Source organism: Octodon degus, unplaced genomic scaffold (genome assembly GCF_000260255.1).
Source record: "Octodon degus isolate 3935 unplaced genomic scaffold, OctDeg1.0 scaffold00021, whole genome shotgun sequence".
Taxonomy (NCBI): domain Eukaryota; kingdom Metazoa; phylum Chordata; class Mammalia; order Rodentia; family Octodontidae; genus Octodon; species Octodon degus.
The window spans coordinates 17,209,443-17,234,237 of NW_004524597.1; the positions used below are offsets into that span (position 1 = coordinate 17,209,443).

Genomic DNA, 24,795 nt, shown 5'->3' on the forward strand with positions numbered 1-24,795 from the left:
AAAGAAAGAAAGAAAGAAAGAAAGAAAGAAAGAAAGAAAGAAAGAAAGAAAGAAAAGGAAAGAAAATCATCCACTCAGCAATAGTGGCCCTTCCAAATTAACAGCGGGGTGGGGGAGGGGAGGGGAAGAGAAGGGAGGAGAGGGTCTGGAGGGGAGGGCGTCTTGTCCATTCAAGTCAGGGCGGCCACGAATGTCCCAAATCTGTTGGAGATGTCAGAGTGCAGGGACCGCCAGGTGGGCACGGAGGCACGGGCCTTGGCATCACCCACATCATCGGTGCAGTGGACGGACAGGCACTGCAAGTGGCTGCCGGGCTGGGTGGCCGAGGCCTTGCTTGCCGGGAGGTCGTGGGCTGCAGAGAAAGGAGGAAGAGAAGAATTAGTGGCAGGCTGGGCTCTGGGCAGCCTTGGCGAGGCCTGAGAAGCAGAGGATGAGCCAGAGGGCTCAGCCAGAGGCGGCGCCACGCCCTCCTTTCTTGGCTACCCAGATGGTCAGGGAGGCTCTGGAGAGGTCTGGCTGGGACCTCTCGTGTCCACTAGGTTTCAGTTTCCCCCTCAGAAAGTAGCAGAACTGGGTAGGCTAGATGAAATTCAGCCATTTCTGATGGTCCAGCCTTCTCAAAAGGTTGACTGGACATGAGAAACTTTAGGGAGGCTTCCTGCAGGTGGGGCATCTAAACTGGGCCTCAGAGGATATGTAGGAGTTCAACAGATCCAGTGAAAGTATGCAGGGGAAGACCGTCCACATCTAGAACACAGCTCATTTCCGGGCACCTGCTTCCGGCTCTCAGAGATCCCTTCCATCCTCTGGGCTCGGCCTTCCTGTCATGTTTTATGGAATAGGAGTCTGCAGCCCCAAGACTATGCTGGAGTTGCACAGCTCCAACCTGAGGGTGGAGACTCCAGCTCCAGCCCCACAGATGGACCCAAGCCAGGCTCCGCCTCTAAGAACTGGGGCGTCTGTCAGGCACTCAGCATCCTGTCAGGAGCACCAGTCAGCAAGCCCCCCTGTGTGCACCAGGGCCTCACAGCATGGAGTGCTGCACTTGAGGCAGTAAAAACCAAGGCTGACCTCTGACTGAACAGCACCAAGCCTGGCCCTGCGGCTGCAGGACAGGCATTGAAGCCCTGTGGGCTGGAACCCATTCCTCCTCTAGCATCCAAATTAAGTCCCCTCAGTTTCACCCCACTCAGCCACACAGACCGAGGAACACCACACATCACAGCAATACCGGGGTCTGATCCTCTCTGAGGTTAAGGCCCTGACAACCTCTCACACCAGAGCATGAACCATGCCAGAGAAGCACCAGAAGTGGGAGTGGCGAGGTAAGCCAGGACAGGAGCAATCACTTTGGAGGACTTGCTGCTGAGGGACACTGGCCGTTTTATTGTTCCCCTTTCTCAGAAAGGGCAGTAAACCCACCAAAGTTCACATGGCCAGGAACATGGGTTTAGATAATGGGCTAATGGTGAATTTGTTAGCTTTGGTTTACCTTAATTTTGTTTTTTTTTGGTACTGGGGATCCAACTCAGGACCTTACACTTGCCAGGAAGGTGCTTAAGTCACTGAGCTATCTCCCTGGCCCGATGGTGAATTTGTGCATTAGAAATGAAGTTGGGGGTAGGGGGCAAGGGAACACATCACCCAGAGCACAGCAAGCCCAGAAGTCCTGCCTACCCCACTCTCCAGGAACCCAGCCTTAGTGCTGAGAAAATCTCCCAGAGGGACAGGCCATGACAGAGGACACGGGGATCCCCTCCCCAGGGGCTCTGGGACCTGCGTGCTGGGGCAGAGTCCAAGCTGGGGAGGAGGGAGCCCCTCTTCCCCCCTTCATCCATTAGGGCAGGGCCTACAATGGGTCAGGCACAGCCTGGAGTGGTGATGCCAGCAGCCAGTGTCACCTGGGGACCAGAGTGAGTCACCACCCCCAGGCTGCGTGATGCTCACTGACCTCAGCTGCCTGGCCGGGGAAGTGGATATGTCTACAGCCTGGATCAGGAGGTCTCATCACAGGGTCTAGATGGGCTGGAGACCAAGGATCCTTGCAGCCACCTAGAAGCTCCCCCAAGGGCCCTTTCTGGGGCTCCAGGGGTACTTCCTGCCCATGAACTTGGCATCTCTACCTCCTTTCATGGACAGGAAAGCTGAGGTATGGGTCACCCAGCACTCAGCAGGCCCTGGACTCCAGTGGTCCCAGCACATAGCCTCTACACCTGTGCACCTGAGCCCATGCTGGCTCCCAGCAGCACCTGGTTCCTGAACATCCCAAAAGGAGTTTTATTTCAAGCACTGCAAAATCAAGTTCAGGGCTGAGGAAAGGATCTACCAGAGAGAGGTCCTAAAATTTGGCTCTTGCTTTTGCTTTACATACATTGCTTCAAAGAACACATAGATAGCAATGCCTGCACCTACTTGTTAATGAGGGACAGAGGCCCAGCAGGCAGGAGCCCTTTGCAAAAGGACCAGACCACATCCAGAGCTCCCAGGTTCCCTTGCTCTGTAGCTGCAGATGCTGGGAAGGTGAAAGGGGCTGGAACTTCCTGAGCACCCTTCCAGGATGAAGGGTTAATACAGTGGTGCTTACAGACCAACCCCAAGGGTCAAGTGCCCCCAATCTGTTTCCCTCCAAGGCATAGCCCACGCCTAAGCAAGCTGCACCCCATCCCGGAGACAATGTTCCTCTGACTCAGGCTGGATTACAAGAAAGGTCATGCCAGGCACGCAACAGAACTCCTCCGTGTGTTATCTAACTCCATGCTGGCAAGCCTAGCACCCTGGTGACCCTTCTCTCCCCTCTGGAAGGAGCACCTAGGGCTCAGAGAGGGTGAAGCCACCTGCAGTCTGGTATCCACCGGGAATATTTTGAAGAGAGAAACTTGTGCTTTAGTACTTGACAACCAAACATGACTGAACTCATCCCCTCATCCGACTCATTCCAACTGAGGGACCCAGCATGCCCTGGGACAGTGCTCCCCTGGGGCTACAGGGCCACTGCTGATAAATCAGGCCCACGGAAGCTACCTCAAGCCCCAACCTGTCCCAGCCAGGCAGGTGCTCTCTGTCCCAAGGCTTCAGGGCTTTGGGCATGCCAGCCCCCCACTCCAGAACACAGAGATAACACTGCCCCTCCCAAAGCCAGGGGCCTAGGGCCCTGCTGCTACTCAGTGCCAGCAGACACCACAGGTACATGGCCCTTCTCTTGTGGGTTGCCAGCCTCTGCCAGACTGGTATACAGCAGGTGCTTAGCAGAGCATGCAAACATTGCAAGGTGACCCCCATCCCCGTCTGACAGGTAGGGAGACTGAGGCCTCAGGGCCAGATTCCCAACTGGTCAGCCTCAGGTTGGTTTCTGGATGGCCCATGCCTGGGCAGTGGGCTTCAGTCTTATAGCCTCAGTCTCCACATCTAGACCTTGAAGGTGCATTCTGGGACACAGGGATTCCTGGCAGGCCTGGCTCAGAGCAACTTGGGGGGTACATGAAAGAGAAAGAGCTACCAGATGCAGTGTCCCAAGATCCCAGCTATGGGGCACAGTGAGGCAGAAAGATCGAAAGTTTGAGGCCATGATGCCTGCGGAGTCAGGCCCAGGGCAGAGATAGCTTGGTCTTAAATACATAACACCAGGGCCCGAGAGGAGGGGCCTCCAGTTCCTGGAGACCAGGTGTGTGTGTGGCTGCACAGCAGGAAGGACTGTGGGACAGTTTGAAAGCCATCTGTTCCCCAGCACTGGCCACCTGATGTCCCATCGCCATGGTCAAGGCCAGGACCAGCCATCCCTTCTGTCCTCCTCCCAAAGCCCCTTCCCCACCTTTTCTCCATCCATCATGCACGACACCGCACTGCCGCCCCTCCTGTAGTGCTGCAGCTTCTGATAGGGTCATTGCTGCCAGCCAACTTCAAATCATGCCACCGAGGTCAGAGCCACCTCCTGTCTCCCCATTGCCACAGAGAGATCTGCAGTGCATTTTGTCCCATCCTCCTCTCAGTCCACAGGAGGACAGTGGACTCCACTGCTGGGAGGACAGAGCAAGGTACAGGTGCCAGAAACACAGCCGCCCAGACACCTAAAGTCTCTGCCCCTCTTAGATGGTTCAGCCAGGGCAGCTGCTGCCATCAGTGCAGGAAGGGACTTGTGTACAGTGCTCAGAACCACACTGCATCAGGGAAACAATGGGCTGGCAGTGCTGGAGGCCACGAGCATAAGGGGACGGATGCCTGTGGCATGCAGGGCATGTGGTGCATTCCTACCATCGCTGGCCAGGGAGCAGGATGGGAAGGAGGGCAGAGCATACTTAGGACTGGCCCAGGCGGGAATGTGGGAACAGTAAAGGACCTGCCTCCTAACTACTAAGAGGAAATCCCAGGGAACCTCCGAGACTCTGACACTCACAGTTCCTGGACAGCCCAAGGCTCAGGGGCAGAGCAGAGTCAGAACCACCATGTGTCAGCTCCGAGCCACGAGCCGAGCCACGGGGCAGTTTCCCTGGCTGTGTGGGTGGGGGGCTCCCCCGGAGCAGGGTGGGTGAGTAAGAACTCTCAGGGTATTTTTAACCCCGTGCTTATGTAAGAGGCAGTGTGGGCCCCAGAACACAGAAGAGATGCTCTCTCTGGCTCACTTGCCGGAGCCCCACAGACAGGTGTGTTGGGGTTTCTCCCATATTTGGGCTCAGGAGGCATGAGGGGAAAGATGGGGGTTTCTGTAACAGCCCCCACTCTGCTGGAGGCTGGGCCATGAGCCTGTCCCTGAGGCTGGTCTGGCAGGCACACGGCAGGGCTCCCTCCTCTGGGGCCTTTATCTTGCAGACTCAGGGTCCTGTAGCCAGCCACCCACCCCCAGGCAAACATGTGACCCCTGACCTTTGGGGTTCTGGCTGTGTACAAGACAGGCTGGACCAGTCTCACCTGAGCCAGCCCTGGGCTGATCCTAAGCGGCTCTTCACTAGTTCCCGCACCCCAGGGTCACCCCAGGAACCAGTGAAGGGAGGGGAAGTCCACCTATTTGGTCCTGCCCCACTGCCTGATCTTGGTTCAGGTCCCCGCGGGCGGCTGCCTCCTTGCTTCCCTGTTCCTCTAGGAGCCAGCCGAGCAGCCTAATGCACCAGGCAGAGAGGGCCTCGCTCTTCGCTTACGCCTTCCCAGCCTGAGCCCGCCCCCAGCATAAAGTCCTCGGCTCTGCAGACAGAGCTCCCCCTCTGGCCTCTGCCGCGGGGCCCTGGCCTCATTTCCCACGTTCTTTCCCGTTGAAGCCCCCGCTGCTCAGTCCTTCCACAAAGCCCTGATCCTTGCCGCCTTCACGTGTGTCTCTGCTGCTCGCTGGGTCTGAAGCGCCAACCCCACCCCCACCCCTGCTCTCTCCCCCCAGCCCACCTGGCTGTTGCCCGTGCTACTCAGCCTCCCTCTGCTCCAGCTATGCCACCCAGGCTGGCACACACACACCTCACACCAGCAGCAAGAAGAAGCAGGGCCTCTGGTACAGCTAAAGGAGGAGTCAGGGCCAGCACACCTCCCCAGGGGTTCCTGAAGATGGGAAACACCCTGGGGGTTAAGAGGAGCTGACCAGCTGTGTACCTCTGTCCCTGGCATTCTTCTCTTCAGGACAACCTTACCATGCAGTCACCTGCCCTCCTCAGCCTCTGCTTTCCCATCTGGATAATGGGGAGAACTGTACTCACTCCTGGTAGGGCAGCACTGGATCCGGAGGTCCTGGCGTAGGGTGCTCAGGAACTTGCACCGGCTCTCAGTGCAACTACAAGTTACCAAGGTAGGGAGTCCTGCCCAGTGAAAGCAAGGCCACAGATGTTATGAGAAACTCTGTTTGTTTGGGGTATTGCGGATAGAAACCTGGGCCTCACACATACTGGGCAAGCGCTCCGTCACAGCCACACCCCCAGCTCCTCCAAGGAAGCTTACCTTGGACTCGAGCCTTGTGCAGGCCCCCAAACCCACTGGAACCCTTCCAGAAAGGAACCCAGTTCAGCTGCCTGGCCTCCAGTAGGGGACAGAGCCCAGCACCTCATGCACTCTGGGCTTAGGGACAGGAAGAGCACACAAGGCCACACTCACCCTGTGGGAAAACAGGGAATCTGCTGGAATCTCCCCCACTCCACACCCAGCAGCCACAACTTGGAGTCAGCCACTGGGCTCCAGTCTCACCTTGGTCATTTGTATCTCAGCTCAGCCTCCCACCAGCTCCACCATCTTGGGTGAGTCAGGGAGCAGGGCCTCTGTTTCCCCATTATAAGCCCTCCAGGGAAGGCTCGAGGTGCCTGCCTGGAGACCCTGAGGACAGAAACGACCCTGACACGCTGTACAGCCCAGTGTTGGGTGTTTTTATGAAAGATGCATTTTCAGCCCTGCCAGAGTGCAGGGACTGCAAACATTTTAGCCACACCCAATGAACCACACTCACACTCCCAGGGATCAGGGGTGGAGGGACAGGGGCGAGTGGCCCCTCAGCCCAACCCTCCACCTGCGACCCCAGCCCTTCCTCGGATCCCCTGTCACTGATGGGAGGCACCATGACAACAGACAGCCTGTAGGCCACACACCCAGCTGGTCGTGCAGGACCATCGCAGGCCCTGGGCAAGAGGTCCAGGTGGCCCATGGTCACACAGCTGTGTATGGCTTTATCAAAATCACATAAGAGAGGAAGATGTCCCTGGACAAATCCTGCAGGTCCCTGGAAAGCGCTGCATTCCTCCCTCTCCTACCTCCCTAACCAATCTCTCTCCTTCTGTGTCATCCTCTCTCCCCATCTTCCCAACTATCTATCACCCCCTTCCTTTCACTACCTCTTCCAGGTATTGTCTTTTCTCTTTGGTTTTGCTTTTGCTATTTGTTTGTTTGAGACGGGGTCTTGTACATGGTCCAGATGGCCCCCAACTAGCCATGCTCCTGCCTCAGCCTCCCACATGCTGGCTTTGCCTCTTTTATTCTCCATCTTTCTTTCTGTTCCCAGTTCTGAAGATGGAACTTGAGGACACTCTCCCACCAAACTACACCCTCAGCCTTTTTTTTCTTTTTGGGGACAGGGTCTCACTAAGTCACTAGGTGATTCGTGGTGGGATTCAAGCCTGTGACACTCTGGCCTCAGCCTCTCACAGTGCTAGGATTGCAGCCGTGTGCCACCACATCCAGCCTTTCCTCCCCCTTGCCTTCTCTTCCATTCTTTCTCTCCTTTACTCTTTACCCTGTCTTCCCTCTCCCCTCCCTCTCTGGTCAACACTCTCTTCACTCCTTGGAAAGAGACCCTAAGGCTCACAAATGAGGTGAGAACTATCCAGGGTGACAGAGCAGCTGGGGACAACAGTCGCTGCCCCATGTGTGCTGCTCTGGGCCGCCACACAGGAGCTCCAGCCACACGCCAGCCCCTCTGGCAGAGGCAGCACTAGGTTCCCAGCAGGGCCCCTCTGCCCAAGCACAGAGCTGGGCTCTGTAGCACCCGACACAGTCAGGGGCCCCATGAACCCCTGCACAGGGACCAGGAGGGTGAAGCCAGGGCCTAAGTGACAGCGAGGGTGGGGCGGTGCGTGCCAAACCCTGACAGCCTGGGAAGTTAATGCGAGCTGACTTGACTGAGGGCAGCTGTCAGTGAGATTGAGAGCTGCCCAGGGGCTCAGGGACAAAGAGCATCAAGGGTACGACTAAGCAGCCGCCCGGAGCTGGGTGCAGGGCCAGGCACAGAGACAGACTGACGCTGGGGACTGTCCCCGCCCTGCAGGGCACGGGTGGGTGCCAGGGCCACCGTCCACAGGGTGGGCTGAGGGACCAGCAGGCTCCTTGGGCCAGGCTGAGCACTATGGAGTGTCCTCTCCTCCTGTAGCCTCCAGGCGAGAGTGAGGCCAGTGACCCGTGACAACAGCAGCCCGCATGGCCCCTGGCCACTCCTGGCCTGCTGCTGCTGAGATGTGGCAGCTTGGGGAGAGGAGGAGTGACACCCCCTGTCCAGTCTGCACCTTCCATTCTGACAGCTAGCAAGGGAGCATTGGATGGGAAGGGACTGGGTAGGAACATTCATGGCTCCTGCCTCAGTTTCCTCACCAGGGAAATGGGGACAGAGACAGTGTCCTTTTTACAGGAGGAGGGATGCAGCTATACTCAAGCCTTACACTCCACGGGTGTCAAATCTTCCTGCTGCCTTGCCACCCAGCTGGTCCCCTTTTCTTGCTATGATTTGCTCACATGGCATCAGATCCAGTGCTGGCTGGCCTTAGGCACGACCCTGTACCTCTCTGAGCCCCAGCACCCTTGGGACAACTTGACCTCTCCCCAAGCCACCAGTATGTGGCTGGCTTCAGTAAGTCATTCAGCAAGTACTTATTTTTATTAAATAAGAAATATACACACATTCCTTTATAAACCCAACTGGGAGCTCCTAACTTCCAGCTCCTGGAGGCAAGGGTACCTGCAGCCATGAATCTGAGCCTCCAAAAGCAAGATGGCCAACAGCCCCTGTTTGGTGCAGCATTCTGGAGCCATCCGACTTACACTATCCAAAGGTCTGTGTCTTTCTTGGGGTGCGTAGGGTTGGCAAGCAGCCTGTTATGCGTCTAGGTTCCCCAAGGAGGGCCTGGACAGGAATAGTCACAATCTAAGACATATGCCCACCCTGACACTGCTGGGCTGCATGACCCGCCACCAGCCGCCTCAATTCCCCAAGTCTCCATTTCTTCCTCTCAAGAGTACTTTCTGTCATTCTTGCCTACAAAGATGGAGTGAGAGTTCCAGTCCCTAAGTGCCACTCAGTGTCCTGCTGCTGCCCTGCCTCCCTCAGTCCTGGTCTGGGCTGCCCACAGGCAGGTGGGTCCGTGGGTCCAGGAGACTTCCACATGGCCAGGGGCAAAGGTACCACACCCAGCATAGGCCCCACAGGGAGCCGGCCTGCACTCAGGCCTGTCCCCCAGAGCTCCAGTGTGGCTGAGAGGTGTTCTCACACACCTACAAAGAAAGCAAAAGCCACCTGCATTTGGGGTCCTGGAGAGGACCCTGGGGACCTAGAAAGATATCCCACAAGGGAAAGGACTATGACCTTGCTCTTGCTTGCAATGGAAGGCTTTTGAACAGGGGCAGTGCACCAGGAATCTCAAAATGACATAGAGGCCTCCACCTCATTCATTCTGGCCCAGGCACTGGGCACATGACTTAGAGACAAAGTCCTCTAAGCCCGTAGAGAGACAAGAGTGCCCTTTACTCCATTCCCCAGAATGGCACCCCAAGAAAGCTCTGGCGCAATAGGGCTGCTCTTCAGTCACAGCTGTCACTCAAGTCCCTAGGAAACCCAGCTTAGTTACTAACCAGCCCTGCCACATCTTAAACAGTGACCCCTACAGGAACACCATGCCCCCGTGCCTCTACCTCCCTCCTCCACACAATGGAGGTGGTCATCACGCCCCACATCAGTAAGTCCTCTCTGAGGCTACCGATAGCAAAACTGAGGGCCAAAGACGTGTGAGGGCGCATCCCAGGTCGCCGCACAGGAAAAAGAGGGCAATGAGTTCATCATCAGTCCCTGGGATCCTGTTTCCTGTGAGAGGAGGCCATACACCCATAGGACAGGGTGACATTCCAGAATAGTCACGATGGCAGATGACGATGGCAATGACACCCAACCCAGCTCATCCTCTTACTCCCACTAATCTGTGACATAACTGAGGGGCAGCGTCTGGTCACAGATGCAGAACCGGCAGGTCAGCAGACCACAGCCTCACTCAGCTGGCCTCCGCCTGTGCCAACAAATAAAGTTTTATTGGAGTAGGCACTCAATATATGTTCTAGATCTGGAGAACCTGCACCATGGCCCTCGGGGATTCAGGAGCATCCTTACTGGGCTTCCTTCTTGGGACACAGAGAAAATCATTCTGTCCTCCTACTTAAAAAGCAATACAGTTTCAATGAGGTCATGCTCAGGTGACTGGTATTAAAGTTGTAAAAAGAAATCATTCCCAGATGTGTCCACAAAGGCAATAAAATAAGCAAAGAGCCAGGTGTGGTTATGCACACCTGCAGCTCCAGCTACCTGAGAGGCTGAGGCAGGGGGATCCCAAGTTGAAGCTCCACTTGGACAACTTGGTGAGACCTGGTCTCAAAATAAGAAGGTGACTGGGGAAGCAGCCCTGGATTCAAGAAGGAAAGGGTGCGTTCTCTGATGCACAGCAAGGCCACCTCGTTGAGACAGAGGACAAAGGTGCCAGGAGCCTCTGTGGAGTGCCAGTTTGGAGCAGACCAGCCACAAGGTGGGAAGCACAATACGGGGAAGGGCAGGGTATGGGACAACATGGTCAGTGACAGGCAGGCCCTGCGGGGCCCGAGCAGACACAGCTGGCAGAGCATTGACCTGGGCCCTGTGATACTCTAGCTGGCTGATCTAGCTTATACACCCTCCTGACTCCCTCCAAAGCCACACAACACAGCTGGAAAATGGCAGGAATGGGTTGGAATCTGGGTCTGTGTGAGTCCAGCCCCTGCGTTAGTTTAACCAGCCCCAGGTGTCTGCCGGGCCTACGAGAGAGGGGCAGGATGGGTGAGGCAGTGGAAGCCACTATAGGCTTAGAAAGAGCTAGGTGATTACACCACCGAAATGGGGAGCAAAGCCCTCAGGGTACCTGTACCTGGCACACCTATCCCTTCCTCTGACCTCCAGAGGGTTCCTGAGAAGAGGAACTAAACAATCCCCAACTTGTTTCTCCTCCAGGCTGGGCTCTGCTTTTCCATTCTAGGAAACCAGGATCTGACTCTGCCCAAAGCTGGCTGTGTGACCTCAAGTACACCACTTGCCTTCTCTGTGCTGCCATCTACTCTGTCCCTGGCAGGAGAGCTGCCTGCCAGGATGGTGACTCAGTGACTCGAACAGGTCACCAAGCGGCTATTCCCACCCCTAAATTACACTGCGGACTGCCGGGAAGTGCTTGCTACTCTCTCTCGGGGTGGGAGATGGATGGAGTGGCACCAACTGGCTGGGCTCTCTGATCGCCCGCTGGGCATGCCCCACCCATCAGCTTGTTGCTGGCATCGACCTGGGAAGGTGGGGTGTGGGTTCAGGCTGCAGGGAGGCAGGGAGCGTGGGAGAGGTGGGCCCGGCGTTGCTGAGTAAGTCAGCCCCGGCCTCACCTTCCGACACAGGTTGCAACACCCACACCCCACCTCACAAGAGGAGTTTCTGTATTTGGCCCGTGTCTCCTGGGTGAGGGAGCAGGATAAAGACCCAGAGCCTTTCCTCCCTGGCAGAAGTCACAGCGCCTTGTCCCTGTGACCTCCTGAAGAAGGCAGAATCAGACCCTAGAAGACAGGCAGAGGGGTAACTCGGGCAGAAGCGAGACTAGCTCGCCCCAGCTGGCACCGAGTGCCCATCTCACCCTGGAGCTTGCAGTGCGCCGTCCCAAGAGGCAGCACCAAGTCTACCATCTTCTCCTACACCTGGCCACCACTGTCCCTCCTCCCTTCCCCTGGCTTCCTCCTCACATCCTCCTCCTTAGAAGCCTTGTCAGGTGCTCAGTGGGCTCTGTGCCCCTGTACTGTAGCACTTCATGTTCACCCCAGTTTCTCATAATTGCCCCGTGCCTCCGCAGCCCCAAAACTTAGAGGCCCATGACCCTGCGGGCCTCATCTCTTGCATTCACCACTGTGGCCGTGATGCCCAGTTCACCTATTGTGTGCTGACTGCACCTCTTCCTAGGGGTAGGAACAGCCTCTACTGAAGGAGGAGTGAGGAAGAGTAAAGGCACAATCCCTGAGTCTATAGACAAACCCGAAAATGAGCTTCAGGGGGGCAGTTGCCCACAGGGCTTCACCAGCAGGGCTGCCAACTGTGTCTCCCCAAACAGACTGGGGCCAGGGAGGATACTACTGTTCCTGAGCCCCAGCCAGCCAACAAACAGCCTTGCCTGCAAGTTTGGAAGGTAGGCTCCTCCCCACTGAGTTGAGACCCTGCTAACGGGTAAGAAACCTTGAGATGAAGATGCTTTTAAAATGGACAGCACAACACAGCTGTCCCTGGCATAAAATGACAAGTGTCAGCCCATTCTTCCTACATGGGGAGGCTGACCCAGGACCCAGCTGTCAGCTCCACCAGCCTGAGACCAGTCCTACTGGGACATGTTCTGGGGTGAGTTCTGAGTGGACCCCAGGCAGGAGTGCCTGAAAACTGACCCTCCACTGCCCTGACCCCCTCTCCTGGAGGGAGGAGGGGTGCTGGATCAGTTGTAGCTTGGTTTCTGTTTTGATGTTGTTGTTAGGAGTGGCAGGTGTTACAGCACTGGAGGGTAATTTAACTGAATCTTTCCCAGGGAAAGGAAACTAGCACCTGAAACACTTCTCACATAGAAAGAATCCTGCCTGCAGAGGCAGGGGCTGTTGTTCCTTTTTAAAGCATGCAAACATAGATTTAGAGAAGTCCAGTGATTTGCCCAATAATACCTCACAGCACGGGAGAAGCTGGGCAAGAGGCACACAAGTGAGTTTCCAAAGCCTCTTCTACTTTAGACACACACCACAAGGACAGAGAGAGGAGAGGGCAGAAAAGAGGAGGGAAGCAAGGGATACAGTATGCTTCCCTCTGTCCTTAATGCCCATCACCCTGCCTTCCTTCATGGCCTGCCCACTGACTGTGCCTGTGGAAACACTGCCTGTTTCCCAGGCCACAGTAGGATGACAGCCCAGCAAACATGTGTTCCGAGGGGCAAGATCCAATCCAGGCCCCCACCTACAGAAGCAAGAAGGGTAGAAGAGAAAAGCATTCCCCTCCATGCAAAGCCCACCCACTGAGCACACTTGCAGAGGTGGTTCCTGTGGGTGGAGCTACAAGAGGCTGCTTGTCTCTGTTGCCAGGCAACAGGCTCTTACCCAAGGACCTGCCCAGAGTTTCTGGGGCATCACTAGTCGATGACCGATGATGGATGGCAAGGAAGCTCTTACAAGATGCAGGTCCTTTCGAGTCCAGGAACGTGATGTCCGATCAGGTAGCCACCAGCACAGGTGGCTTTTATATTTTTAAATGAAATGAAATTTTAAAATCAATTCCTCACTCTCAACTAGCTATATTTCAAGTGTGCAGCAACTACCTGGGGCCAGGGGTTCTGTACTAGATTGGTGGGGGGAACATTTCCATCCTTGCAGCAAGTTCAGTGGGACGGCATAGACTATGGCCTTCAGTTTCTCTCAATCTGCATGAACGGCTGCCAAGAGAACCGGTTTTCCTTGCAAAAGGCAACCTCCATCATTTTCAACATTTTTTTTTTTGTACTGGAAATCAAACTCAAGACCTTGCACTTGCCAGGAAGACATTGTACTGCCGGGCTATCTCCCCAACCCCACCATTTCCAAATAGGATGGTTCTATAGATTGATACGTAGGAGCTAGGGAGGAGGCACAAAGTGTTCTTTCTAGAATTATCCAACACAGGAAATGCTTCACAGAGCATATTTTCTTTCTTGCACCCACAGCAGGCATTGCTAATCAATTGTAGCACAGCCTCCTACAGGATCCAGGCAGCCTCAGACTCTCAACACAGTGCTACAGACAGCCAGGACTAAGCAATCAAAACAGCACTTGACGCTGACTGCAATACCACCTAGTGCAATTACAAAGAAGGAACTGAAGCCCAGGGAAATAAAGCAACCTGTCCAAGGTCAGTCGGTAGATTAAGGCCAAGCCAGGATTAGAACTCATGCTTCCTTCTTCCTATCTCCCCATCAAGCCTCCCCTTCAAACCTCAGTGGCTGAAATCCACAATCCTTGGAAAAGAGGTCTGGAAACCCAGTGACTGAAAACTTTAAAAATGATGATGAGGAGGATAATAACAATGATACCAATGTACTGATCACCCACTAGACGTCCAGCCCCAGACTCAGTTGTCACTGGGGCTTCCTTTGTTCTAATGACAGTCTATAATCATTGTTCTCCTCATTTTCAGACAATGAGTAAAGGGAGATGTTTTGAGGACCCAAGGAGACCTGTCCAAGGTCACACAGTCACTCAGGAACAATCGTAACCCAAAATGGACAAGTTCAGAGTCCATCCCCTAAGCAGGGGATGCACTCCATACGTGCACCTTACAGCACCCCTGACTCAAGTACTGTCTGACCAGCACAGCACTTGCATCCATGACCCTAAGCCACCTGGCCTTGCAAGTCACCTATCACCACCACCCCACCCCCAGCACCCGCACACACTAGGCAAGTGCTCCACCACTGAGTTACTTCCCCAGCCCTTTTAGTTAATTTTAACCTAGAACCTAAATTGTCCCCAGGCTGATCTTCAACTTGCCATCCTCCTGCCTCCCACTCCCTGGTAGCTGGGATTATGAGCATGCCTCACCGTATGTCTGGCTTAGCTGGACATCAGAACCCCAAAAAGGATGATGAGGGGACATTCTCATCACCTGGGACCCAGTGAGCACCCAGCATCAGAGCATCCAGTATACAGGAAGAGATCTGAAGTGCAACCATCCCAGGTGGAGAAACTGAGGCTTGGGGCAGAAAAGATGGAGGTTCCAGGCCAGAATGCTTCCCAACACAGAAATTACGGGACAGGATCCTGAGCCTTCCCAGGGGGACCTCAGCCAGGCAGGGCACTGTGTGACTTCAGCCCTACTCCTGCCGTTTGCCAGCTATGTGATCTTGAATAAAACACTTTCCCTCTCTGTGTCTTGGTCTCTCTGCAGTGGAAGTACCAGTCCTGCCTTGGTCCAAGAATACACCAAAAAAAAAAAAAAAAAAAGGAAAGACAGAGGTGTAAGCCATAAAAAGGAATGGTCATCATAATAAACTTCACAGTGCAAACCTGTTTTAACTTACTCTTAAATAAACCCATAATAGACATTTTGATATGGGGGGGAGGGGCGTCAGCAAACTACAGCCTACGGGCTAAATTCAGTCCTCCATCTGGTTGGGGCATTTGAAGGGTTTTTTTGCAGTGTAAGAGCTGAAAAATCTTTATTTACATTTTGTAATGGTTGAAAAAAAAAAGAGGCTACTTCATGATAAATTAAAATTTCGTGAAATCCAAATTTCAATGTCCATAAGTGAAGTTGAATGAGAACACTCACATTTTCTGGCACCTGGTGGCCACTTCTGCACGAGGAGGACCGAGTTGGTGCTAGTGACAGAGACCTCAGAGTCTGCACAGCCAAAAGTATTTACTATTGGATCCTTTAGAGAAAAAGGGACAACCCTTGGGTTAACTCTTGGAATGATTAGAATTGTCCCCATTTTACAGAGTAGCAAAACCAAGGCTCCCAAGGAAAAAGTGTTTTGCCCATGACCCCAAAGCAGGGAAGCCATGTTGCTGGGAATGGAACCTTGGAGGGGAAATGCTGAACCTGGGACTGTATTGCTGGAGAGAGAGATCTGGAGTCTTCTAGACAGGGTGTGACCTGTTCCAGTATGTGCTTACAGCTACCTGCTAAGAAACGTAGGTCCCGTCCTATTCACTGCAACCCCTCAGGTATAAAATAAGAGTAAGGAGGGGCTGGTGAGATGGCTCAGTGGTCTAAAGCACCTACTTGGAACAAGCTTAGCAAACCACAGGGACCACGGTTCAATCCCCCAGCACCACATGCCAGCCGGCCCCGCCCCCTGGTGGGCTGAGCTGGCCACACACACACACACACACACACATAATAAATAAATAAATGTAATAAAAAAAAATTAAATAAAATAAAATAAGAGTAAGGAAAGGGACTGTCACATCCTCCCATCTGCCTGGTCCACTCTCAGGAGCTCTGTGTCTGGGGAGAAATCACTACTATGGTCTGTAGGCCCAGTGATGGGGTCTCTGGGCAGGGCACACCCAGCCTTGACAGGCCCCGCACCCGACCAGCAGGTACCAACTCAGCTGCCTTCACCCCGCTGCCTCTTCACGTCTCGGCAGAGAAATTGCCCAAGACTAATTGCAAGTAATATTTAATTTTATCATGGATAATTACATGAAATTAATCCGGCTTCTACCTGGAAGCACTCTGGTACCATCTGCTTTTCCAGGGAGCTGGGGTAGAATCGAGGCACACAGGAGCACATGGGGGTGGGGAGAAGGGGGCAGGCCGTGAGCTGTGGATGCAGCAGGCCACAGCTGCTACCAACTCATCCAGTAGTGATAACTCGGGCACTTAGGTGGCACCAGCCATACACCTGTGCTCAGTGCTGCACGATGGCACCTCCCACCTGACCCTGAGATGACCCTGCAGGCACAAAGGCCTGTGCCCTGAAGCCAGTGGTGTAATGGCCCCAGCCAGCTCCAGGGAAGCCCTGCTTGGCCTCTTCCTAGCTGCCAGAGCATGGCCGAGCTACTCACCTCCCGGCTGGGGCCGGGTTTCTCGCTGTCAGTGGGAATGGGCCTAGCAGGTCCCCCCGGTGGCTCTGAGAGGCCGAGATAGCACCAATAACACGTTGGGCACAGCCCTGGGTATCAGTGAGTGCTCGCAGCTGCTGCCGTCTCCCTGATCTCCGCCATCCCATCACCCTCTCATCACCTTTCCTAGCACCACCGCCATCATCCACATCCACCTTCCTGTCACCACTACTACCATCGGGACACAAGGCAGGGCTGCGGCAGCCAAGCTTCCTGCCTGCACAGGGCCAGCCAGAGGCTGGTGTGGGCCATGGGCGGCGGGCTTTGGGGAAGGCCCGCTTTCTCACCCACAAGGCCCCCCACACAGAGCCTCTGAGCCAAGAAGCACAAATAAGGAGACGCACAGGCCCACAGGCCGCTCCTCCCCACACTCTGGCCCCCCACCTAGCCTTCCAGGAGCCCCATTTGGGGGTGCAGGCCCCCCCAAGACAACAAGAAGAAAAAGGAGCCCCTCCCCCTCCTCGGTGTGGTTGCCAGCCTCCCCAAGGCCCAAGGGGCCCCAGAGCTGTTCTGAAAGGCCGCTGGGCGCCGGGGGGCTCATTCAGCTGTTTTCGGGTGGCTCCAATGAGTTCATTTTACTGCTGCAGAATATTAAACAGCTCCTGGGGAAACAGATGCTGGGCTTTGGTTTCAGGTTGAGGGAAGACGGGAGGCCACAGGCCAGGCCAGCAAGGCAGAGCTCAAGTTCTGCTGGAGGCAGCTCCAGACCTTTCCAGGTGGCTGGGCCTGAGGTTACTGGCTTGATGGGTGCCAAGGTAGGGCCTGAGGACCCAGCTGACCCTCACTTCTCTGAGTCCTCCTAGCTCCTCCAGGACATGGGAATTACGCGGTGCCCATTTTACAGAAGGGGAAACTAAGGCAGACGGATGCAGTATGACCCACTCAACACAACACAGAAGAGGGAGCCAGGATTCAGGCCCAACCCCCAAGCATCATCTTGGTCCTCTGATTGCAACACATGGAGCCCAGAACACTCCCAGAACTGCTGAGAGGTTTGCCTCCTCTGAGCCCAGACTTCCCCCATTCTGGAACACCCATCCCGCTTTCTATTAGTCTAATAATAATCCATGGCTTCTGCACAACCTTCATGGAGGCTGCAAAACATGTCTGGGCATACGGCTTCCTCTAAGCTGTGCCACAGGGTCCCCTTTCCAGATGAGGAACCTGAGGCTCAGCCACTAGGATGGACCCCACAGCCACTGCTCAGTTGAAGATGAAGTGACGAAGAGGACTTCCCACCTCCACCACAGACTCCTGTCCAGTCTCAGGCCTCTGGTTGACCAAGGAAGCTGGCATTCGCTCCCACCACTGGCGCACAGAAAAGTGAGGTCACTTGGCCAGACTCACACAGACCCAGTTCAGAGACCAAACCCCTGGGCCTCCTCCTTTTGGCTCTCATGGGGTCCCTTCATCCCTGGCTATCCACACAGGTGCTGGCCCTCATGGAGCTTCTCCCTTTGGGGCGCTGGCGGGTACCTATGTGTTTTTCTTCTCCACCATTAGGAATGAAGTACAACAGCAATGATCCCGTCATTCAAGCTTGCCCAGTGTAAGTCAGTGACCTGACTTGTGACCCTGGTCATAATAACCCTGGATTTTGGTGCAAGCAGGGTTTAGTATTCAGAACATTCACAGGTGGACACTGCCACTGTCCTTACACAGAGATGAGGAAACGGAGGCCCTGGAACAACATGCCTGACAATTACACGGGGCCCCTGTGCCACAGCAGCCTGCTGAGGACTGACCTATGCCACTGAAGGACCTATCCCCGTCACCTGGGCAGTGCCCCAACCACACACCCTCTCCTGAGCCCCATTTCAGGTCATCCAACTCATGTTGCCCTTGGGTCACTCCATGAGTGACAGGAAACCAGCAGCCATGAGGCTTGAGCCTATGGCCTTTCTTCCCACTGCCGTGGACCCATGGTGTCCCCGAACCAGGGGCAGCCTGGCCCTGGGGGCAGACCCAGCTTTGCCTTCAGGCAGGTCCTCTCTTTTTCTGCATGTCACCCAGTCAACAGTTTCTCAAGGGTATGCGGGTACTGTGGGTGACATGCTGGCACACCTTCACTTCCCTGCCATTTTAGTGACTACAGAATGACAGAATCAAGAATCCAGAATCAACAATGGAGGCCAGCTTCTCCTGTCCCTAGATTCTGGGGCGCTCTGGTAGTCAGGAAGCAAGGGCTCAGTACTAGAAACAAAGCACCCCAGCTATACCCCTGCCTGTTATCAGCTTGGAGGCAGAGACTGTCATCACCCCTGAGCCTCAGTTTCCCCATCTATAAGTCTTCTGGGACATCCCTTGGGATGCTAATGAGATTAAAGCTGTGGGTGTGGCCAGAATTGCCCCCCATCATCACATCCAAGGAACTGATGTCTCAGCCCCAATCCATAATACCTTCAGCACTTGGTACATGGAACATATGGGGAGAAAAGGCCCAGCTGGGTGTTCTAGGGAAGGCCACTGTGCATAGCTTAAAACTCTAAGAAAGGACAATGTTCCTGAATGCTACAAAGAAGAGTGGGAAGCCAGGCCTGTAGCCCTGAGTCTGAATGCAGGGGCTGGGCTGCAAAGGGTTAAGGCTACTCCGGTCTCTCTGGAGGGGACAGGCAGCAGCTGAGGCTGCCCCTGCTCCTGCTGCCTGAAGCCTGACCCCTGACATTTCCATTCCTGGCTGCACTTGCATTTAGAAAAGGGAAGGAAAAAACTGGAACGGTGCACACACAAACAGGTTGGGGGGCAGGGAGGAAAGCAGCGAGGAAGCAGTGTGGGCTACAGATTTCCTCTAGCAAGACTCAGCTTACCCACCCCCCCTGCCCTCCCCCCCAAAAAAAACTTTTGTTTTAAAAAAAGAAAGACCTAGAAGGAAGGCAGAAGGAGGAACAGGAGAATTAAAAGGTGGCAGACAAGTTCTCTGGAATCACCAGGCACGGCTACATTTTCTGATTAATTAACCCTGAAAGGGGTCTCTCTACTGGCCTTCCTAGGGGAGGCTCTGGCTGGAAGAGCCCTGTTTGTAAAGCGGGGCAGCCTCTCTGGAGGGATTCACTTGGGGGGGGGTCCATCCCTTCTCAGGGATGAGGAATTTATCAAATGAGATTTAGGCAGGGAAACCCTAATTAAGAGGTTAGTCTCCAGCTTAATTGCCCTCAAACCTAGGCAAGCCCAGGCAGATGGATCTTCAGTCTGACCTCATTAAAAGATAATAATAACCAAACAGAATACAGAGTAACATCCAAAGTCTACCAGGAGGCTAACTAGAGTGAGGTAGGGTTGGGGGACACAGAGGGACGGGGCTGGCCTGACCCAGCATCTGCGTGTCACCCCTCGTTGTCCCATGTCCAACCCCCTCCCTTTCTTGGTTCTTGCAATCTAGTGACTCTGGGCTTCCCCCTTCCTGAGGTGGCTTCCCCCGCAGTCCCTGAAACTGGCACACCAGAATATAAATTTGGAAGCATGGCCCCCGCATACACACAAACCCAGGCTGAAGCCACATACCACACAAAATGATTGCAGGCCCGGTCATCTGGGGTTAAGAATGGTTTTTGTTTGGGGCAGGGAAGGCAGAGCAGCCCAAAGGAACTGGCTGGATGATTGTTCCAGGAATGAAAGGCAAAGAAGGAGAAAGAGGAAGGGAGGTGAGGGGGGCTGGGAGCAGAGCAAACACCTGAGGAACCAGAACCGAGAAATTTTTCTGTCCCCCAGAAACGGGTGAGCATGGAAAAAGTTTTTGCCCTGGTCTTTAGCACACAAGGAGGCAACAGGGAGGTGTCCACTCTCTATGGGCAGTTTATGTCCTCTGGTCTCTCAGCAGCCCCACCCTTGTTTGATTAAACCATAAATGGATACCGGAGGTGGGGAATGAATCCGAAGAGAGTTGTTGTTGTTGTTGTTGTTATTTTTTTCAAAAGCAAATTCAAGAAAAAAGCCTCCAGCCCAATGTACTTTGCTCACCATGGCTTGGATTCGAAGAGAAACAAAAAGGAAAGCCCCGAGGAAATATCTTTCCTGTCCTGCCTCGGTGACCCAGGCAGATGACAAAGCAGCAGGGAACAGCTCTTTGGGCTTCCCACTGGCCAGGCACTGTGTCTAAAGGGCTGCATGTGGCTTGGCTCATAACCATCTGAGGACAACAGGCTGCCATCTATGTTTTTAACTATAATTAGCATCATTGTCACGGTGCTTCAGCAAAGTTTTCTTCTTATGTTACAAGGGATTGATTTTCCAAACCCTACACAAACAAGGACCTATGGGGTGGGTGCGCAGGTCCAGAATGGGCTTTGGGAAATGCATGATTCTTCCCTCAGCCATTTTCTCACTGACGTGCACTCAAAACTGTTCATCAAGCCGTCGAGGGGTTTCTGTTAAGCACAGCACCCAGTGGCTCTGCCCTGCCCGGCACCTGAGACGCACCCCAAAGCAACAAGCAAGCCTCACTGCCCACTGGGGAACCAGCCATCCTGTCAAGGGCAGGGACACCTGCTCCTCTGCTCTCATCCCGCCCCACCCCTACGAGGTTCCTGACCCTCCTGCGCAAGACGGCACATGTGTTTTTGTCCAGGCTCAGTGACATCTATGATGCACCAGCCGCCGAGCTGAGTGGCTTTCATTGTCTCTCTTACCACACCCTGTTTCACCCAAAAACAGACAGAAAAACTGAGGCTTAGCAGGTGACTAGGATGGGTCCAGAGGAGGCTGCAGCCCAGGCATCCTGCACTGCCCTTCTCCCGAACTCCAGGTGGTGAGAATCAGCTCGAATAGCCAGAGGCCAGGTGGCCAGCAGGAAATCCCACCATGGCCAGCATGCCCTTGACCCCATAACAAGACTGGCCTGGGGGAGAACAAGAATATGTCTTGGGCAAACACAACTTGCAGAAGGAGGAGTTGGGCAGGACCAGCAGCCCAGGATGGGGAGAGGAGGCAAGCAGAGCTGGGCGAGGATTCCTATGTGCAGGGGCCCGTCTTCCCTGCTTGCAAGGCAGAGATGGGTAGGGTCCCCAGCCTAACCCCCTGTAGGCTGCCCAGGCCACTCACCCCACAAGGTACCTGTGCACCTGGACACACACAGAGGCTCTTGCTCACTGTAATCCTAGAGAGACACCAGAATTGACCCACTGGACAGAGTAGCAGACCAAGGCTTGACAAGGAAGCACAGAACTGCCCTAATGACACCATACTATCATCCCCAGACCTGGGGTTCTGACATTGCCCCTTTACCCGTGGGAAATGTATGAAGACTCGAATAGCCAAGGGCCGACTTGGTCAAGGCCAGGAGGGTTGGAGCCTCAATCAGTTTTTCTTTCACGTGCCTGTAGGTGGGAAAGACAGCTTTCCCTGGCAGGGTGCTCAGTGGCTTTGAGCATAGCTTCAGACAGACCCAGGAATGAATCCGCATTCTGCCCCCTCCCAGCTGGGTGGCCTTGGGGAGCTAGCTTTGCCTCCTTGAGCCTCAGTTCTTTCACCTGCTAACTAAGAGATTGGGGGGAAGAGTACTCAAAAATCACAGCCTTTGCCACTCAGAGAGTCCTGGAGGAAAGTGAGAGGAAAGTTTCCAGGAGGCAGATGCCAGTCCTGATTGCCAGAAGGCCCAGCCCCGACACCCCCGCAGGCTGGCCTCAGCTGGCCTGTGCTTTCCTGTCACGGTGACCTTGGCCAGGCCTGAAGAACAGTGATTAGGAGAAAAGGGAGACAGGCTCAGAGGCTCCTGAATCAGGCTAGAAATTGTGGCTGCCCAGCTCAGGGAGAAGGTAGACATTATACACACACACACACATACACACACACACACACACACACACTTACCCCTGTAGCAGCTGAGCCTATCCTGGGCTATGCCCCCTCCTCTAACCCAGTGTGCCAAACCGTTCACCTTTCCAAAAGGACCAGGACACAGAGCAGGAAAAAACATTCTCTCAGTGCTGTGGGCTCCAAGGAGCCACTGTTAACTGCACATCTACTATGTGGGCCAGAATTCATCCTCCCTGAGCAGGACTCCCTGCCCTGGACAGGATTCCTGCCAGCCCTGAGCAGCCTGGCCCCACCCTACTCATCTCTCCCCAACCCCTAGCCCTAGCCCCAGCCCCAGTCCCAGCCCCCCACATCCCGCTTCCAGCCTTTGTTCCCAGAACACATCAGCTCAGTCCGCCCTTGGAGGGAGGGTGCTCGGGGCCCTGCATTTGCTCCTCCCGCACCTGACAGCTGGCACGGCTGGCTCCAGTGTGGGGCCCGCTGCTGAAGACACAGAAATGTCGCAATCCGGCTGGAAGCTGACATCACTTTGGCAACCTGATGACATCACTTCAGGAAGTGTTCACACCTTGGGGATCAGGACAAAGGCTATAATCTCCTCCCCAGAGCTGGGGTACCAGGTACCAGGACAGCAGGTACCAGGATGTCACTGACTGGCTCCACATCACTTGAATCTCAGCTCACTGTCACCACAGAAACCTCCAGCCTGGAGTCTCTTGCTCAGGTTCTCTATGATTCTCTGCCCAGCCCTGCACAAGCAGCATTTGCCCATCTACCTGACAGTCCATTCCATCATACCCTAGAGAGTGAATTCCCTGCAGCTCTACACCAGCCCTCAGCACCCAGGACAGCATGGCCATGTGGTTAGGTGCTGGATATCTATTTGTTGAATGAATAAGTATGCCAGTACTTTGGAATTCAGACTTCATTACCACGTTCTGAGGATTACTGGAGCCAACCTCAACGGCTCACAATAGCTTGGGGATTCTCAGACTGGGCACTATTGACACTATGGGCTGGACAGGCTCTGCTGGGGAGAATGGTGAGGCCTCTGGGGGCACTATAGGGTGTTCACTTGTAATCTTTCTATAGGAGAGACTGGCAGCATCTCCCTCCCTGTAGTCATAACAACCACAAGTGTCTCTAGCCTTCAAAGAGTATATCCTGGGGACTGGATGACATTGGCCACGTGAAGGACCCAGCCACAGCACAGTTTGCGGCCAACGACACTGAGGCTTAGGGAGCAGCTGTGACTCAGTGGAGGGTCCCCTGTGGGAATCAGTAGTGAGAACCGAGGCTCCTGTGTTCTCAGTGGTCCTTGAAGAAAATCCAAAGGCGAGCATCCAGGGTTACAGGTGAAGAGCTGAGGCTCAGAAAGGTGACTCACCCACCCAGGTCTAGACCATCAGGTGGCTGAGTGGGATTCAAACCCAGACCCACATACCTTACTCTAGGCCTCTCTGCCCCTCTCTGCCCATCATCCACCCTCTCAGAGCAGCTCCAGCCTGCCAGGATCCCCAAGCCCCTCCTGAGGTGCCAGGCACAGGGTCTCAGTTCCCCTGGCCAGATCTCAGACTGGCTATGACCGGCACAGGCTTCTGGCCAAGCGGTCCAAGGCTGTGGACCGCACACCTCATGAATTCCTTTGACAGGAAGGCTAACCATGACTCATGTCTATCAGGGAACTGTTCTCAGGATAGATGTCAGGCAGGAGGAAAATGCCATCCTCCTGCGAGCCACAGTGCCTGACAGCGCCAGGTGCGACCAGCCCACCGCTGTCCACACAGAGGCTGACTGCTCTGAATAAGAGGCGGGTCTGCACAGATGCCCCCTCCCCTCCTGGCTACATGCCTGGCCCACAGCGAGGCTGCACTTGCCTCAGTAGGCATGCAGGAGTGCTACAGACCTGCCCGACAGTGCTGCTCCATACTGAGCAGGTCCCCAGTGCCACACCTGATGCCGAACAGCTTAGCGTTAGGTAGGTCCGCCTCCAGCCTCCAGCACTCATCAGCCTTTCTGTGCCTCTGTTTCCCCACCCTTACAATGAGACTATAACAGCAATACCACCATGCCTTTCCTAAGTCCACCAAGGGTCTATATATGAAACATTTCTACAGTAGGCAGAGAACAAAAGCTAGGATTGTGTCACACTTGCAGTATGTCAGGAAGGCCTCTGTGTGTAACCCGTGTCAGCCCACTGACTCCTCCAAACCCCGTGCAGCAGGAACTATTATTATCTTTCACCAGTGAGGAAATGGAAGCACAGAGGGGTTAAGGAATGTGCCTGAGGCCACACAGCCAGGAGGTGGCATGGCTGGGGTTTGAACCCAGGTTGTCTGGCTGCAGAGCCTGCGCTCTTTACCATTTTATTAAAGTGCTGGCTACCAGTAGCCTATTTATCCACCCAATACTTCTAGAATGCAAACACTGTTGTTTTTTCTTTTTCAATTTTACTGGTGAGAAAGCCAAGCTGGGAGCACCGAGGGGCTTGTCTGAAGCTACACAGCTGAGCAGAGCTGCACGGCCAGAACTGAAACCCAGATGGCTTGTCTGGTGGATGCAATCCAGCCGTAGCTTCCCCAAGGCCCCAGGTCACCTGCACCAGGTCTACTCTGTCAAGGGAGAGGGCCAAGAGTTGCTGTCATCAGAGACATGTGTCATGGTACATTCTGCACAGGCCAGAGTACTTTCAGTTTCACAAGC

General features: G+C 54.6%; 1 protein-coding gene across 1 annotated transcript in view; it reads right to left on the reverse strand.

Moving 5' to 3' along the window:
* Positions 1–6: 6 nt before the first annotated feature.
* The window catches only part of Mn1 (MN1 proto-oncogene, transcriptional regulator), a 42,753-nt gene continuing 17,964 nt past the window's right edge, over positions 7–24,795 (reverse strand). The window contains exon 2 of the mRNA XM_004628027.2: positions 7–352. Coding sequence (XP_004628084.1) covers positions 171–352 — 182 coding nt within the window. The 3' untranslated portion in view covers positions 7–170. The remainder of the gene's footprint in view (positions 353–24,795) is intronic.